We start from the raw sequence: 15,262 nt of genomic DNA on the forward strand, positions 1-15,262 counted from the left end.
GACCTATCACCTTCATCCCCTCCCGCACTCACCTATTGTACTCTATGCTACTTTCTCCCCACCGTCACCCTCCTCTCACTTATCTCTCCACGCTTCAGGCTCTCTGCCTGTATTCCTGATGAAGGGTTTTTGCCCGAAACATTGATTTTACTGCTCCTCGGATGCTGCCTGAACTGCTGTTCTCTTCCAGCACCACTAATCCAGAATCTGGTTTCCAGCATCTGCAGTCATTTTACCTTAGAAATGCAACTTGTTGGTCTTGACATCAAGAAAGGCCTTGCTCAACATTCTTTGCCATTGCCCGTGCTGTTTGGGACCTGGAAAGATTCTGCTAATTATACAGGAGAAACTAGCAGAAATAAGAAGAAATTATTTCCAATGGAAAAAGTGGCAGTGACCAGAGGGATCAGAATGAACTCAGCTGAAACCAATGTGACATAAATTGGTATTTTCTTATTCAACAAGCTGTTAAAATCTACAATATACTGCCTAAAAGTGTGGTAGAAGCAAATTAAATAGCAATATAAAACAGAATTGGATAAATACCTGAAGTGAAAACTCCAGAATCTTGGCTTAAAAATGTGATGCTGGAAAAGCGCAGCAGGTCAGGCAGCATTAAAGGAGAAGGAGAATCGACGTTTCGGGCATAAGCCATTCTTCAGGAATGAGGAGGGTGTGCCAAGCAGGCTAAGATAAAAGGTAGGGAGGAGGGACGTTGGGAATGCGATAGGTGGAAGGAGGTTAAGGTGAGGGTGATAGGCCGGAGTGGGGGTGGGGGCGGAGAGGTCGGGAAGAAGATTGCAGGTCAAGAAGGCAGTGCTGAGTCTGAGGGTTGGGACTGAGAAAAGGTGGGGGGAGGGGAAATGAGGAAGCTGGAGAAATCTATTTGCTTCTCCAAAATAATGTCCATTAAACGGGGAAGACCTTGCTCTAACTAACTAAAATTTCATACATCATTAGCTGAGGAGCAGCTGTCAGGAGTGTTTCCCATGAGCCTTCTTAGTGGCTGGGATTCTTTTGTACATGTTTGGAACAGGCTGAAATGTGGCCTTTGCAGATCCCAAACTGAATGTCAAGGAACAAGTTATTGCTGAGCAAGTGATACTTGGTATTACTGCCGACAACCCTTTCATAATTGTAGATGAAGAACAGATACTAGGGCAGTAGTTGGTTGGGTTGGATTTGTCCTGCCTCTTAGGAACAAGACATTCCTGGGCAATTTCTCACATTGCTAGATAGATGCTAGGACTGTAGCTGTACTGGAAGAGTTTGGCTAAAGACATGGCTGACCCAAGTCTTCGGTACCATTACTAGAATATTGGGACAGCCAACATACAATGTCGTGCCCTATACCGTCAACCATTTCTTGATAGGTAAGTGAATTTGTGAAGAGTGGGCACTCTAACAGCAGGATTTTATTGTGAAACTGTAAGCAATATGTCACAGTTTTATGAAGTGTTAACACATTCTTGCTTGAGGCTGGATGACTTAAGGTGATTTTAGAAAAAGCACAATAATTTCTCCAGAACCGATATAAGGTTATGCAACATGGAAAAGGACCCTTTGGTCCAACTTGTTCAAGCCAACCAGATACCCTAAAGAGATCTAGTCCCATTTTCCAACATTCATTCAATATCCCTCTAAACCCTTCCTATTCATGCACCCAACCAGATGCCTTTTAAATGTTGTAATTGTACCTGCCTCACTGCCTCTTCTGGCAGCTCGTTCCATACATACACCACCCTCTGTATAAAAACATTGGCCCTCAGGTCCCTTTTATGTTCTTCCTCTCTCACCTTAAACCTCTGACCTCTAATTGTGGAGTCCCCTACCCTGGGAGAACGACCTTGACTATTTACCCTATCCATGCCCCTCATGATTTTGTAAATCTCTCTAAGGTTACCCTTTAGCCTCTGACACTCGAGGTGAAAAAGCACTAGCCTATTCAGCCTCTCCCTATGCCTCAAACTCTCCAATCACAGTAACATCCTTGTAAATCTTCTCTGAACCCTTTCAAGTTTAACAATATCTTTCTCATTTCTTTACATGAAAACACTTACTACCATTGCTTTTTTATATTAAGTAAATTTAAAAAGACCATAGATCACTTAAAACAATTTATAAATAGTTGAAAAGACTACAGCAAACTGTTTTAATTGGCACCTTGTCAATTGACACTCTTGATAAACCAGCAAAAATTATCCACCTCAAATATCGTGGTCTGCTGCAATGTCCAAGTCTTTGTGCTGTAAATAAAATATAACAGTAATGTGTGTACTCCCCACATTACATTTCTGTAACTTACTGTGTGCTTTTGGATTGATTTTAGGAGGCACGTTGATGTGTTTATATGGATTTTTTGAGGGTTGTTGTTGTCTTGAAGCTTTGCTTAGTAGGGGTTTACTGCAGTTTAGGCATAATCTCTTGATTATCCAGAATATTTGATCAACTGGCACACCCCTGGTCCCCTAGGTGTCGGTTAATAAAAAAGTTTGCTGTATTTCCAAATGTGGGATAGACTTTCCAATACATACCGAAAAGTTCCTACTTTATTCGTTCCTCTGTAAGGCACAGTACCTAAATTAACAGTAAAATTTGGTTTCGTAAATAAACTGTTTTCACTTAATAATGCAACAAAATCATATCAGTACATTTTCCACTGACTATACTGGAAATAAAGTAGATTTGTTGCAAAAATAATGCATGTTCATTTTTATTCCTGGATGGAGAGATGCTAGATTTAGAGGACTTATGGACATAGGGCTTCAGAAAGTGACTAGTGTGTAGCTTTGTCAGGAACCATTACAAACACGATGGGTCGAATGGCCTTCTTCTGTACTGCAAACTTTTTGCGATTCTACGATTCTAAAATGAAGGACAGTAGTGGCAAAGAAGGATCCTTAAGTACACTAAGTCCTTATGTAGGGTTGCCATATTTAACATTCTTTTGCTTTAACATCAGTCACTTAATAGGTCACATATAGCATTGTGAGATTCATTTTAAAGTAATTTGCTGCTGCTCTAACTTGGAACTGTGACACACAATCATCACCATTTTGGGGCAGCCACTCCTGCCTGCCTGCCTGCCTGCCAAAACTCCAACTTGCTTTCTCTTCTGCTCGTTGATCCTTGCTCTCTCTGAAATTGCACTCATCAACTCTCCAGCTCACTGCTTCCCTCTCCTGAGCTTTTCTTCTCAGTTATGATCTGGTTTCAGATCCAATTCATAGCCGAAGCTCTCGGTTTATGAAAGTGCAGCTCCCAATGGTGCAGCAGTGCCAAGCTAGAGCTGTTACGATCAACTTTCTCTTTTAAGAAATGCTCCCATTTACGACAAGATTCAGGAGATGCATTGTCGATTGTTGAAGTTCATAGTGAGTTGTGAACAAGGAATTGGTGAGTGGGAAAGTAATGAACAAGATGTTAGATGAAAAGAAGGATTGGTTAAAGAGTGAGTATGGGAACAAGACAATATGCAAGTCTGAGGGTTTGAAATGACAGAGTGCGCTAAAAGGGTTAAAGATAGACCCCGATCTGGACAGTCAATGGGAAGAAGCGTTTACGGTGACCAGATGGCTCAGACAGCAGGATGTGTGGCAACCAAAACGTACAAAAAGTAGAATTGGCAGCAAAATAGTTACGGAGATTGCAGGAGGGACTGTAAGTAGAAAGTTACCTACCATCATTTTTGCTATTTTTCAATTTAGCAGGACTTACTGCATTTAAGAGCTAAAATTAAACTTTATTGAGTCAACTTAGAAGCCCTTAGAAAAAGTTAAAACAAAATGCTGACTTTGGCTTGGAAGTCAATCTGCATGCATTGTACATGCTCTGAAATGTTTTCTCAAAATGTAGTTTATTCTTAAAAATAAAATGAAGTCAGTAGTCTTCAAACAGAACATAGAAATGGAAAGCATGATATTTGGCCCTACCTAATCCGTGGCTTCAACTATATTGGTCTGCCTGCTCTTTGTCTTTGAAACCCTTGCCCACCAATAGTCTAATGATTCTAGTTTTGCAAATTTCAATGGAATATAATGAAATCTGAGTTTATAAAGTTTAGAGTACATTAATTAAACTCAGGCCAAATTGCCTACTCCTGCTCCTTGTGTTGATCAGGCTGTTAAGTGACAAGCAACATTCATGTGACACAAGTGCTTTGCAATGACCATCTCAATAAGGATTCCAACTATCTCCCTTTGACATTCAGTAGTATTACTATTGCTGAATCACCCGCACTCAACATCCTGGGGTTGTCATTGACCAGAAATAGAACTGAATCCGCCACATAAATACAGTTGTTATGCTAGCAGGTAAGAGGTTAGGAATTTAGCCAGAACAGAGGAGCAAAAAAAACTTTCACTCAAAAGATGTACATCATTTGGAAGCTAACACCACAATCTGTAGATAAGAAAGAAAAATCAACCACGTTGCTCATAAGGCCAGGGTCTTATAAGCTCTGGGAATATTTCTAAGAATGAGCACTTAGACAACAATCAATTCCATAAATAGACAATAGACAATAGGTGCAGGAGTAGGCTATTCTGCCCTTTGAACCTGCACCACCATTAAATATGATCATGGCTGATCATCCTTAATCAGTATCCTGTTCCTGCCTTATCTCCATAACCCTGGTTATTCAATCCTGTTAATATGACAGCCAATAAGATCTTAAAAAACACAATCTGACCAATCTGCAGTTTTCTCAAATTGATATAAACTGTAGATTGATATTTTACAAAGCAGAATTAGACTTAAAACCACTTTTCTGTCCCAACAACAAATATGGAAAGATGGATATTTTCATTGGGCACTGCCATGGAATGGGAAATTTTAGACAGTCCAGCTCAAACTTAGATTACCCAATCTTGGCCCTTAGTTTCGTTTAGATGTCTTTTATTACTAATTCAGACAAGCATTTATTGCCCATCCCTAATAGCTCAAGCGTAGGTACTGATGATCTGTCTTCTTAAATTATTGCAGTCCATAGAGAATTCCAGGACTGTCTCAGCACGAGTGAAGAAAGACTGATAGAGTTGCATGTCAGGAAACCACCTGATGAAGGAGCAGGTCTTCGAAAGCTAGTGCTTCCAAATAAACCTGGTGTTATGTGATTTTTAACCATGTCAGGAAAGTGTGCGACTTATCAGGGAACTTGCACCGCCTGGTGTTCCCATGTGTCTGCTGCCCTTGTTCTTCATGCTAGAGGTTGTCAGTTTGGAAAGTGCTACCAAAGAAGCTTTGGTGAGTTACTGCACTCCATCTCATAGATGTTACATTGCTGCCACAGTGCATTAGTTTTGGATATATTGAATGCTGTATGTGATGGGTGAGGTACCAATCGAGAGGCCAATCCTGTTTTGTCCTTGGTTGAGCTTCTTGAATATTGTTATTGTTGAAATGTGTCCAGACAAGTGGAGAACATTCCATCACACTTCTGACTTGTGCCTTGTTGATTATGGTCGGTTTTTCCACAAAATTCCTAACCTCTTACCTGCTAGCATAACAACTGCATTTATGTGGCTGATCCAGTTCTAATTCTGATCAGTGACAACCCCAGGACGTTGACTGCGGGTGATTCAGCAATAGTAATACTACTGACTATAAAGGGGAGATGGTTGGAATCCTTATTGAGATGGTCATTGCAAAGCTCTTGTGTCACATGAATGTTGCTTGTCACATGACAGCCTGATCATGCGTGCTGTCTATTTACACATTCAGATGAACAAGGAGCAGGAGTAGGCAATTTGGCCTGAGTTTAATTAATGTACTCTAAACTTTATAAACTCAGATTTCATTATATTCCATTGAAATTTGCAAAACTAGAATCATTAGATTATTGGTGGGCAAGGGTTTCAAAGACAAAGAGCAGGCAGACCAATATAGTTGAAGCTACGGATTAGGTAGGGCCAAATAGCATGCTTTCCATTTCTATGTTCTGTTGTTTAATGTTTTGCTTTGGTCTGCTCCAAGATTGAATTGGCTTAAGTCTACTGAATAAATACAACATGTAATTATTCTAATTTTATGGAAAATTCAGTGACCACACTTTTAAAAATATTCAGCATTTAGAGGCAGCCAATTCAATTGTTTAGTCTAGCTGATTTTGTTAAGATTCAAATAAGTTAGACTCATATTGTGAAGGAAACAATTACCTCAAGACTTACTGCTGTCTTCCCTTTCCTCTCAAATATCATATTTTTCTTATAGCATTGCTGATTTGGAATAACTCATTTCCTTTCATTTCATGAAGCTAATCTTTTAACCAAAAAAATCAAAGGAATAGTTGGAAAAAAAAGTTCCAAGCAATTAAGATGAAATAGTATTTCATAATGAGTGTCTATCCAAATAACAGTTTGACATGAACTGCATTAAGAGATTGTGAACTGAGTTAGTTATCCTGAAGTTCAAGGATATCTCTATTGGGCAACAGCTGCCAGTTATCAGCAAAACCTCTAACCCTAAAGCTTTTGAAGGTTCTACTGTATGTAGGAGCCTCAATGTCGTTTGAAGAATATCTTCTGATATGGAGAATTAAATGTTGTATCCTTTGATTAGAGTAAAGTTCTGTCATAGGTTTATGATCAGTTTTTCTCACAACATAATTATTTTTGACTTTCATTACTTAAGACTGTGGTCTTGATATTCTGATGGTCAGATAATCATTGACAGGATTTGTGCATTAGGACAATGTGGAAATTCCAATACAGCTAAGTCCAAGGGAATTGCCAGGGAAACTGAAAATTCCAAGTAGCAACTCCCCTGCATCTGGAACCCTCTGAAAACTTAAATTCAGAGAATTTGGAGGATTCCAACGCAATTTTGCTAAATATTACTCAGGAAAAGTTTGAGTAGTGAAAACCTACTCTAATTTATGGGTAGCCATTAAACTGAACATGCAAATTATCACTGACTTACTCCAAATACTCTGTTCTAGGCCCCAACACCCCTGTCTTAACATCATCCCTTGCTCACTACTGCCAGTTCAACCCTGCCGACCTGACCACGTCCCCATCCAACACTATGCACTTCCATCCTCATCCACTAAAAGCCTGACCCCATCAGATGTGACATCCCGTTCTAACTACTCAAATCCCAAGCCTGCTAAATCTAACACCAAGCACCTCCCCCTCAATATTCAACCAACTCAATACTGGTCTCAATGCTATATCCCCCATGCGACACTATCTCCCACAACCTCTATCCCAACACTGTCCTATTCCAACGTGACCTCATCAGGCTTGATACCCTTCCCTAATCCCACACCAATTCCAATCCAACCCTGCCAGACACGACAGCAAGCTTCTAAGCCAGCACTGATTTCACCCTGCCCAACCCAACTAAACGCAACACCTGATCCCTAATCCCCACCCTCTTTCTCACCCTCCCCCATCCCCACCCCCTGATCCTACCTGAAGGACTCATCCACTTCACCAATTAGCAGTCTACCCATCTTATCCACATGGCACGCTAAACCCATTTTTGGGAACCGTTAGGAGATAAGAGATGTGACATAAAACTGAAAAGCCACTTGGCAATCGATCACGCAGCATTTAAACCAGGCTAACCAGTGACACTTCACTTCGATCAAAAAGCAATAATCATGCACATGGGTTGTGGTTTGTAAGGAGTTAATAAATACCAGTTTTTAATAGCTGAAGTGCATACCTTGTTTGAAACTGACCACGAGACTGTTCTCAAGCCAGAAGCAGAAGATCACAAGTAAGAGGAACAGGGAGAAAGAAAAGCTGGGGGGAGGGGGAGAGAGAGAGAAAGAGTGTGTGTGAGAGAGAAAGCAAGAGAGAAAGAGAAAGTGAGAGATATATATATATATATATATATATAGATAGATAGATATAGATAGATAGACAAGACAGACAGATAGACAGATAGATAGATGATCACTTATCACCCTCTGCCCTAGGCTCAATTAGGAAGCAACAGCCAATAAAATGACTGCTTAGTTTTGTGAAGTTTCCTTTAAGTACTGTCATTACTTAATAAACATTTCCTGAAGAGACATTACTGAACATGTCCCCATTACCTATATGGTTAGAGTCTCAAATGAACAAATAAACATTCTATGAGCGCTGACTTACAGTTGAGTTTAAATTGTACCAAAAATATACAGCAGCAAAACCATTTTTTGCCTTGGTAGGCTTTCCTCATCTCCCCACCAACCCCCAATCATACAGTCTTAGGGTTGTACAGCATTGAAACAGTCCCTCAGTCCAACTTGTCCATGTGACCAGATATCCTAAATAAATCTAGTCCCATTTGTTAGCATTTTTTCCTATATCCCTCTAACCCCTTCCTATTCATATAACGATCCAGATGTCTTTTAAATGATGTAATTGTACCAGTTTCCATCACTTCCTCTGGCAGCTCATTTCATTCACACACCACCCTCTGCGTGGAACAGTTGCCCCTTAGATCCGTTTTAAATCTTTCCTCTCTCACCTTAAACCTATGCCCCCTAGTTTTGGACTCACCCACCGCAGAGAAAAGACCTTGTCTATTCACCCTATCCATGCTCTTCATGATTTTACAAACCTCTATAATGTCACCCCTCTGCCTCCGTTGCTCCACTCGCTGCAGGAGAGGGGGGCACTGCCTTGACTTCCTGGTCATTTAGGCACTGATTTTCTGTTCATTAACTAATTCTCAATCCAGGTTAACATATTGTGGAATAAGCTTCTATGTGGCACTTTATCAAATGAACTTTGAAATTCCAAAGGCATTGCATCCAGTATACAAATCATTTCAGCAGGGTAATTAGGCACTAGACAGGGGTCAAGGCCTTAGTTCTGGCCAGAATCCCCAAACCTCCTGGCAGCATACCTCATAGGGGGCATCATGCACACGGATTGTGGTGTGGAAGGAATTAATAAATGCCAGTTTTCTCAGCTACCTCATAGGGGGCATCATAACAACTGTTTCAATCATAATGTTTGTGGTATATATAAATGATTTAGACTTGAATGAAGGTTGTAGACCAGTAAGTTCGCAAATGATTTGAAAATTGTTTGTGGTGGTAAATGGTGAGGAGGATAGCCTTAGATTATGGAAGATTTTAGACGGGCTGGTCAGATGGACTGTTTGGTGGCAAATGGAATTCAATCTGGATAAGCTTGAGGTAACACGCTTGGTCAAGATAAATAAGCCAAGGGAATATATGATGCTTGGTAGGACCTTCAGAATCACCAAGGGTCAGAGGGACATGTCCCTTAAGATTTCAGGACAGTTAGATAAAGTGTTTAAGAAGGCACATAGGATTCTTGCCTTTATTAGACGAGGCACAGGGTTTAAGAGCAGAGAGATTATGCGAAACTGTATAAAATGTTGATTTGAATGCAGCTAGATATTATGTGCAGTTCTTGAACCAACATTATACTAGGATTGCACTGGAAAGGGTGTAGAGGAAGTTTACCAGGATATTGCCTGGACTGGCAAGTTTTAGTTATGAAGAGAGATTGGATAGATTGGAATTGGTTATCTTGGGGCAGAGAAGACTGAAGGGGGACGTGATCAAGATGTTTAAAATTATGAGGGGCATAGACAGGAAGGAACATTTCTCCTTGGTAGAGGAATCAATGAGCAAAAGGCATAAATTTAAGGTAAATGGCAGGAGGTTTTGAGGGGATGGAAGGAAAAAAAACTTCACTAAGGGTGCTGTGGGAATCTGGAACTCAATGCCAATAAGAGTGGTTGAGGTAGGCACCCTCATAAACTGTAAAAAGTACTTTGATGTGTCAAGGCATTCAAGGCCATGGGCCAAGTGCTTGAAAATGGGATCAGAATAGCTAGGTGTTTGTTTTCACCAGTGCAGTCTTGAAGGGCCAAAGGACTCTATTTTGTGCTCTAGACCTCTATGATTGTATAATTTCTAAAGCATGATATCGGCCACAGCTGCTTTCTCTGCCACTCTTCTAATTTCCTGTGCAAGTTTAAAGAAGTAAAAACTCAACCACAGCCCAACTAATTCATCAGAGTGCCTATCTCTGACATTTTCATCATCCCCATTGCCTCAGTTAATCCAATTAGCCTCAGTGATCTAGATTGAAAAGATAATAGATTAACAACTTTTGATTGCTCATCAGTGACCTTTCATCTTCATAAAAATCTGGGGTGCAACATTGTTGTTTTATCATTCACATCCGTGAGGCCATAAAGTCTGAACTTGATATAGGACAGCATACTGGAATCAATATTGAGAGGCACAATTAACTTTAACTTGGAGAAGCATGGATGAATCAGGGATAGTCAGCATGGTTCTATTAAGGAAATACTGTAACATACTAACTTAAATGAATTTTTTTGAGGATGAGAGTAATTCATGTTAAAATTAGATCAGCCATCATCTTACTGAATGGCAGGGCAGGTTCGAAGGAATGAGTGTTGTTGTGAGTGCTGTACTCTTGTTCCTTGTTTATACGTTCATATGTAATGTAGTTCATATGTAATGGAATTTAGTAGGTATTTAACTGGACAAACTGCTAAGAAAAATTAAAGACCAGTAGAATAGAGGAATGATTAATTCACCTCCTGACTCCTCAAAACTTGCCCATCATTAACAAGGCATAAGTCAGGAGTGTGATGGAACACTCCCCAATTGTCTGGGTGACTGAAGCCTAGAAGAAGCTTGATATCATCCAGGGCAAGCAATCTATTTGACTGGCACCATATGGGGAGGCAATAGCTTAGTGGTATTATCACTGGACTGTTAATTCAGAGACTTGGATAATGTCCTTGGGACTTAGTTTCAAATCTCATCATGGTAGATGGTGGAATTTGACTCCTACGCCAGTTATACCTCTTCCGTCGGGCAGAAGATACAAAAGTTTGAAAACACATACCAACAGATTCAAGAACAACTTCATCTCTGGTGTTTACAGACTTAAGAAGAGATCTCTCATATATTAGAGTTCATTCTCTGCACTTTCTCTATAGTTGTAACACTATATTTTGTATTTTGTTCCATTACTATGATTTGTCTGGGTAGCACGTAAAACAACACTTTTCACTGCATCTCAGTAAATGTGACAATACTAAATCAAATCAAATCAATAAAAATTTGGAATTAAGCGTCTAATGATGACCATGAAACTATTGACAATTGTTGGAAAAACCCAGCTGGTTCACTAATGTCCACGAAAGAGGAATCTGCCATTTTTACCTGGTCTGACTTACATGCGATTCCAGACCTGCAGCAACGTGTTTGACTCTTAACTGCGCTCTGGACAATTAGGGATGGGCAATAACGCATGTCTTGCCAATGACACCCTCATCCCACAAATGAATTTTTCAAATCCTCAAACATTCACTCCCTCCACCACCAAAGTACAGAATCAGTAGTGTCTAACATATACAAGAGGCACTGCAGAAATTCACCCACGGTCCTTAGACAATACCTTTCAAGCCCACACACAGTGCCATCCAGAAGGATAAGGATAGTAGGAACACCACCACTGTAAATTCCTCTCCACACCACACACTGTCTTAATTTTGGAAATATATTACCATTCCTTCAGTGTCACTGGATCAAGATCTGGAACACCCTCCATAACTGCATTATGAGTCTACTTACACCAAATACATTTCAATGATTCAAGAAGGCAGCTCTTCAACACCTTCTCAAGGGAAATTTGGAATGGATAATAAATGTTGGGCCAACCACAGAAACCCACATCCCACAAATGAATAAAAAAAAAATGTCAAAGTGGATCCAAATTGGCTCGGTGACAGGCAACAAAGATTCTTTCACTGAACGAGGTTTTGATTATAACAACAGGGGTATACTGCTGGAACTATATAAAAATCTGGTTAGGCTACAGCTTGAATTTTCTTTCCAGCTCTGGTCACATTACAAGCAGGACACAATTTTTAAAGGGAGTACAGAGTAGATTTACAAGAATGCTTACATTTCTTGAAAATTGCAATCCTGAGGAAAGATTGGCTAGATTAGGATTCTTTTCCTTCTAACAGAAGAGGCTGAGGGGTGACTTAATCGAGATGTGCAAAATAATGAGGGGCCTGAATAGAGTGGACAGAGAAGACCTGCTCAGCCTAGTGGAAAGATCAATTCCAGAGGACACTTTTTTAAGATCTGCAGAAGGGTTGAAGGGATGTGAGAATGTGGATGTCTGGGATTTGCTACTCAGTTTGGTGATTGATGCGGAAACTGTTAAACAGAAATCATGTCTTACAAACTTGAGGATTGATGATGGCAGAGTGGTAGATATAATCTACATGGACTTCAGTAAGCCATTCGACAAGAGTCCCCATGGGAGACTGGTTAGCAAGGTTAATTCCATTGGAATACAGGGAGAACTAGCCATTTGGATACAGAACTGACTCAAAGATGGAAGACAGAGAATGGTGGTGGAGGGTTGCTTTTAAGACTGGAGGCCTGTGACCAGTAGTGTGCCACAAGGATCAGTTTTGGGTCCACTACTTTTTGTCATTTATATAAATGATTTGGATATGAACATAGGAGGTATAGTTAGTAAGTTTGCAGATGACACTAAAATTGGAGTTGTAGTGGACAGCGAAGAAGTTTGCCTCAGATTACACGGGGATCTTGATCAGATGGGCCAATGGGCTGAGAAGTGGCAGATGGAGTTTAATTTAGATAAGCACAAAATGCTGCATTTTGGGAAATCAAATCTTAGCAGGACTTATATACTTAATGAAAGGTCCTAGGGAGTGTTTTTGAACAAAGAGACCTTGGAGTGCAGGTTCATAGCTCCTTGAAAGTGGAGTTGCAGGTAGATAGGATAGTGAAGGTGTTTGGTATGCTTTCTTTTATTGGTCAGAGTATTGAGTAAAGGAGTTGGGAGGTCATGTTGTGCTGTACAGGACATTGGTTAGGCCACTTTTGGAATATTGCATGCAATTCTGGTCTCCTTCCTATAGAAAGGATGTTGTGAAACCTAAAAGGGCTCAGAAAAGATCTACAAGGATGTTGAAGGGATTGAGCTATAGGGAGAGGCTGAATAGGCTGGGGCTGTATTCGTTGGAGCGTCGGAAGCTGAGTGGGTAACCTTATAGAGGTTTATAAAGTCATGAGGGACATGAATAGGATGAATAGCCAAGGTCTTTTCCCCGGGGTGGGGGAGTCCAAAGGTAGGCTGAAAGTGAGAGGGGAAAGATTTAAAAGGGAGCTAAAGGGTAACTTTTTCATGCAGAGTGTGATGCAAATATGGAATTAGCTGCCAGCGGAATTGGTGGAAGCTGATACAATTTAAAAGGCATCTGGATGGATATATGAACAGAAAGGGTTTAGAGGGCTATAGATCAAATGTTGGCAAATGGGACTAGATTAATTTAGGATATCTGGTTGGCATGGATGAATTGGACCTAAGGGTCTATTTCCATGCTGTACAGTTCTATGACTCTATGCTTCTAGAAAAGATCCCATGAATGTTTCTGGGGATTAGGAATTTTAGTTATAAAGATACACTGGAAAAGTTTGGACTGTTTTTCTTGGAGACGGCTGAAAAGAGATTGATTCAAAATCATGAGGGCTCTGCACATGGTAGATCAGAAAAATGTTTCCCACTGGTGAAAGGATTGAGAACAAGTGGGCTCAAATTTCAGGACAAAGAGCAGAAGAGATATGAGGAAAACTTTTCTCAGCAGCAAGTGGGAAAAATCTGGAAGCCACTGCCTGGGAGGAAGGCATAGGTTTAATTAACACAGTTAAAGGAGGAATTAGACAACTGTGTGTAAAGGAAGAATCTGGAGGGTTATGGGCAGAATGCTGAAGAATAGCACTAGATGGAAATGTTCATTCAGACAGCAGCTGTAGGCAGGCGTAACAATTCTATTATTTTGTTACTCTATTGTTTTTTAGATTCATCTTGTATACCTCTAGTATTAGCTGAAGGAAAATGTTTCCCACTGGTGAAAGGATTGAGAACAAGTGGGCTCAAATTTCAGGCTATTGACACAAAGAGCAGAAGAGATATGAGGAAAACTTTTTTCAGCAGCAAGTGGGAAAAATCTGGAAGCCACTGCCTGGGAGGAAGGCATAGGTTTAATTAACATAGTTAAAGGAGGAATTAGACAACTGTGTGTAAAGGAAGAATCTGGAGGGTTATGGGCAGAATGCTGAAGAATAGCACTAGATGGAAATGTTCATTCAGACAGCAGCTGTAGGCAGGCGTAACAATTCTATTATTTTGTTACTCTATTGTTTTTTAGATTCATCTTGTATACCTCTAGTATTAGCTGAAATCAACACTCAGCTTTAATCTGAAGAAGAAAATAATTTGTGGCACTTACCCATTCGGCCATCTTGAGGTGGGCTTATTACTGATAGTCTGGCTGGACCTATTGATGCATCGGATTGTATCTTGGCAAAAAATCAAAAGTAAAGGAAAGAGAGGTCAATAATAGACCACTCTTACTTAAAATAATATTATAATTGTACCTGACAAGCAAATTGCTCCCAATGGCAATGATTGGAATTTGGGCCCAAAGTGAGATCTGAGATCACATATTCATGGAAAAAGGGCAAAATGACAGGACAAATATAGGCAAAAGAAATGTGAAGGAAAGCATATAGCCCATATAATTACAGATGAGGTTATAAAACTTGTCTAAAATTACTGCGCTATCTTAGCAGAGGCATTGACTTTTTGAACTTTAATAGGTTAATATTTTTGCTAAAATAGTGAAGAATTCCAGACATTTGTATTGTTTTAGGCATTTGTATTTAATAGACATATTTAACAAATCCATACTACCCATTACACCTTTACACAGAAATGCTTTGTTTAAAGTTATAAAATAAAGCTAATCAATCAGGCTCTTATCCATAAGGTTATATTTATGCCATAACTAGCAATGCATTAAATGTCCTATGTTTTGCTTTATATTAAGTTGTGTACTCTTACCTTTGCAGATGGACTCGGTCTTGCGTCAATCTCCATTTTGTGTGACCTTTTTGAAAATGAAAGGATGTTAAAACAACATACATATTTTCCTGTCAAAAAGCACTTGAAAATTACAAATGGTGCTGAAGCAAATATGAAAATCTACTCAAAAGTAATTTCAAAACACTAGCTTTATATTTCATTCCAACATTATTTAGCATGGGGCGATAAAATGTGGAGCTGGAAAGGCACAGCAGGTCAGGGAGTATATGAGAAGCAGGAAAGTCGACATTTTGGGTCAGGACCCTTCACCAGCCCTGATGAGGGGCCCCAACCCGAAATGTCGACTTACCTGCTCCTGCGATGCTGCTGACCTGCTGTGC

General features: G+C 40.0%; 1 protein-coding gene across 1 annotated transcript in view; it reads right to left on the reverse strand.

The window, feature by feature from the left end:
- The window catches only part of LOC122563207 (probable E3 SUMO-protein ligase RNF212), a 109,947-nt gene that overhangs the window by 14,416 nt on the left and 80,269 nt on the right, over positions 1-15,262 (reverse strand). Inside the window, exons 10-12 of the mRNA XM_043717158.1 lie at positions 14,901-14,946; positions 14,287-14,356; positions 2,535-2,577 (exon numbers count right to left, since the gene is read on the reverse strand). Of these exons, the coding sequence (XP_043573093.1) occupies positions 2,535-2,577; positions 14,287-14,356; positions 14,901-14,946 (159 nt within the window). The remainder of the gene's footprint in view (positions 1-2,534; positions 2,578-14,286; positions 14,357-14,900; positions 14,947-15,262) is intronic.

Source organism: Chiloscyllium plagiosum, chromosome 1 (genome assembly GCF_004010195.1).
Source record: "Chiloscyllium plagiosum isolate BGI_BamShark_2017 chromosome 1, ASM401019v2, whole genome shotgun sequence".
In the NCBI taxonomy this organism is placed as follows: Eukaryota; Metazoa; Chordata; class Chondrichthyes; order Orectolobiformes; family Hemiscylliidae; genus Chiloscyllium; species Chiloscyllium plagiosum.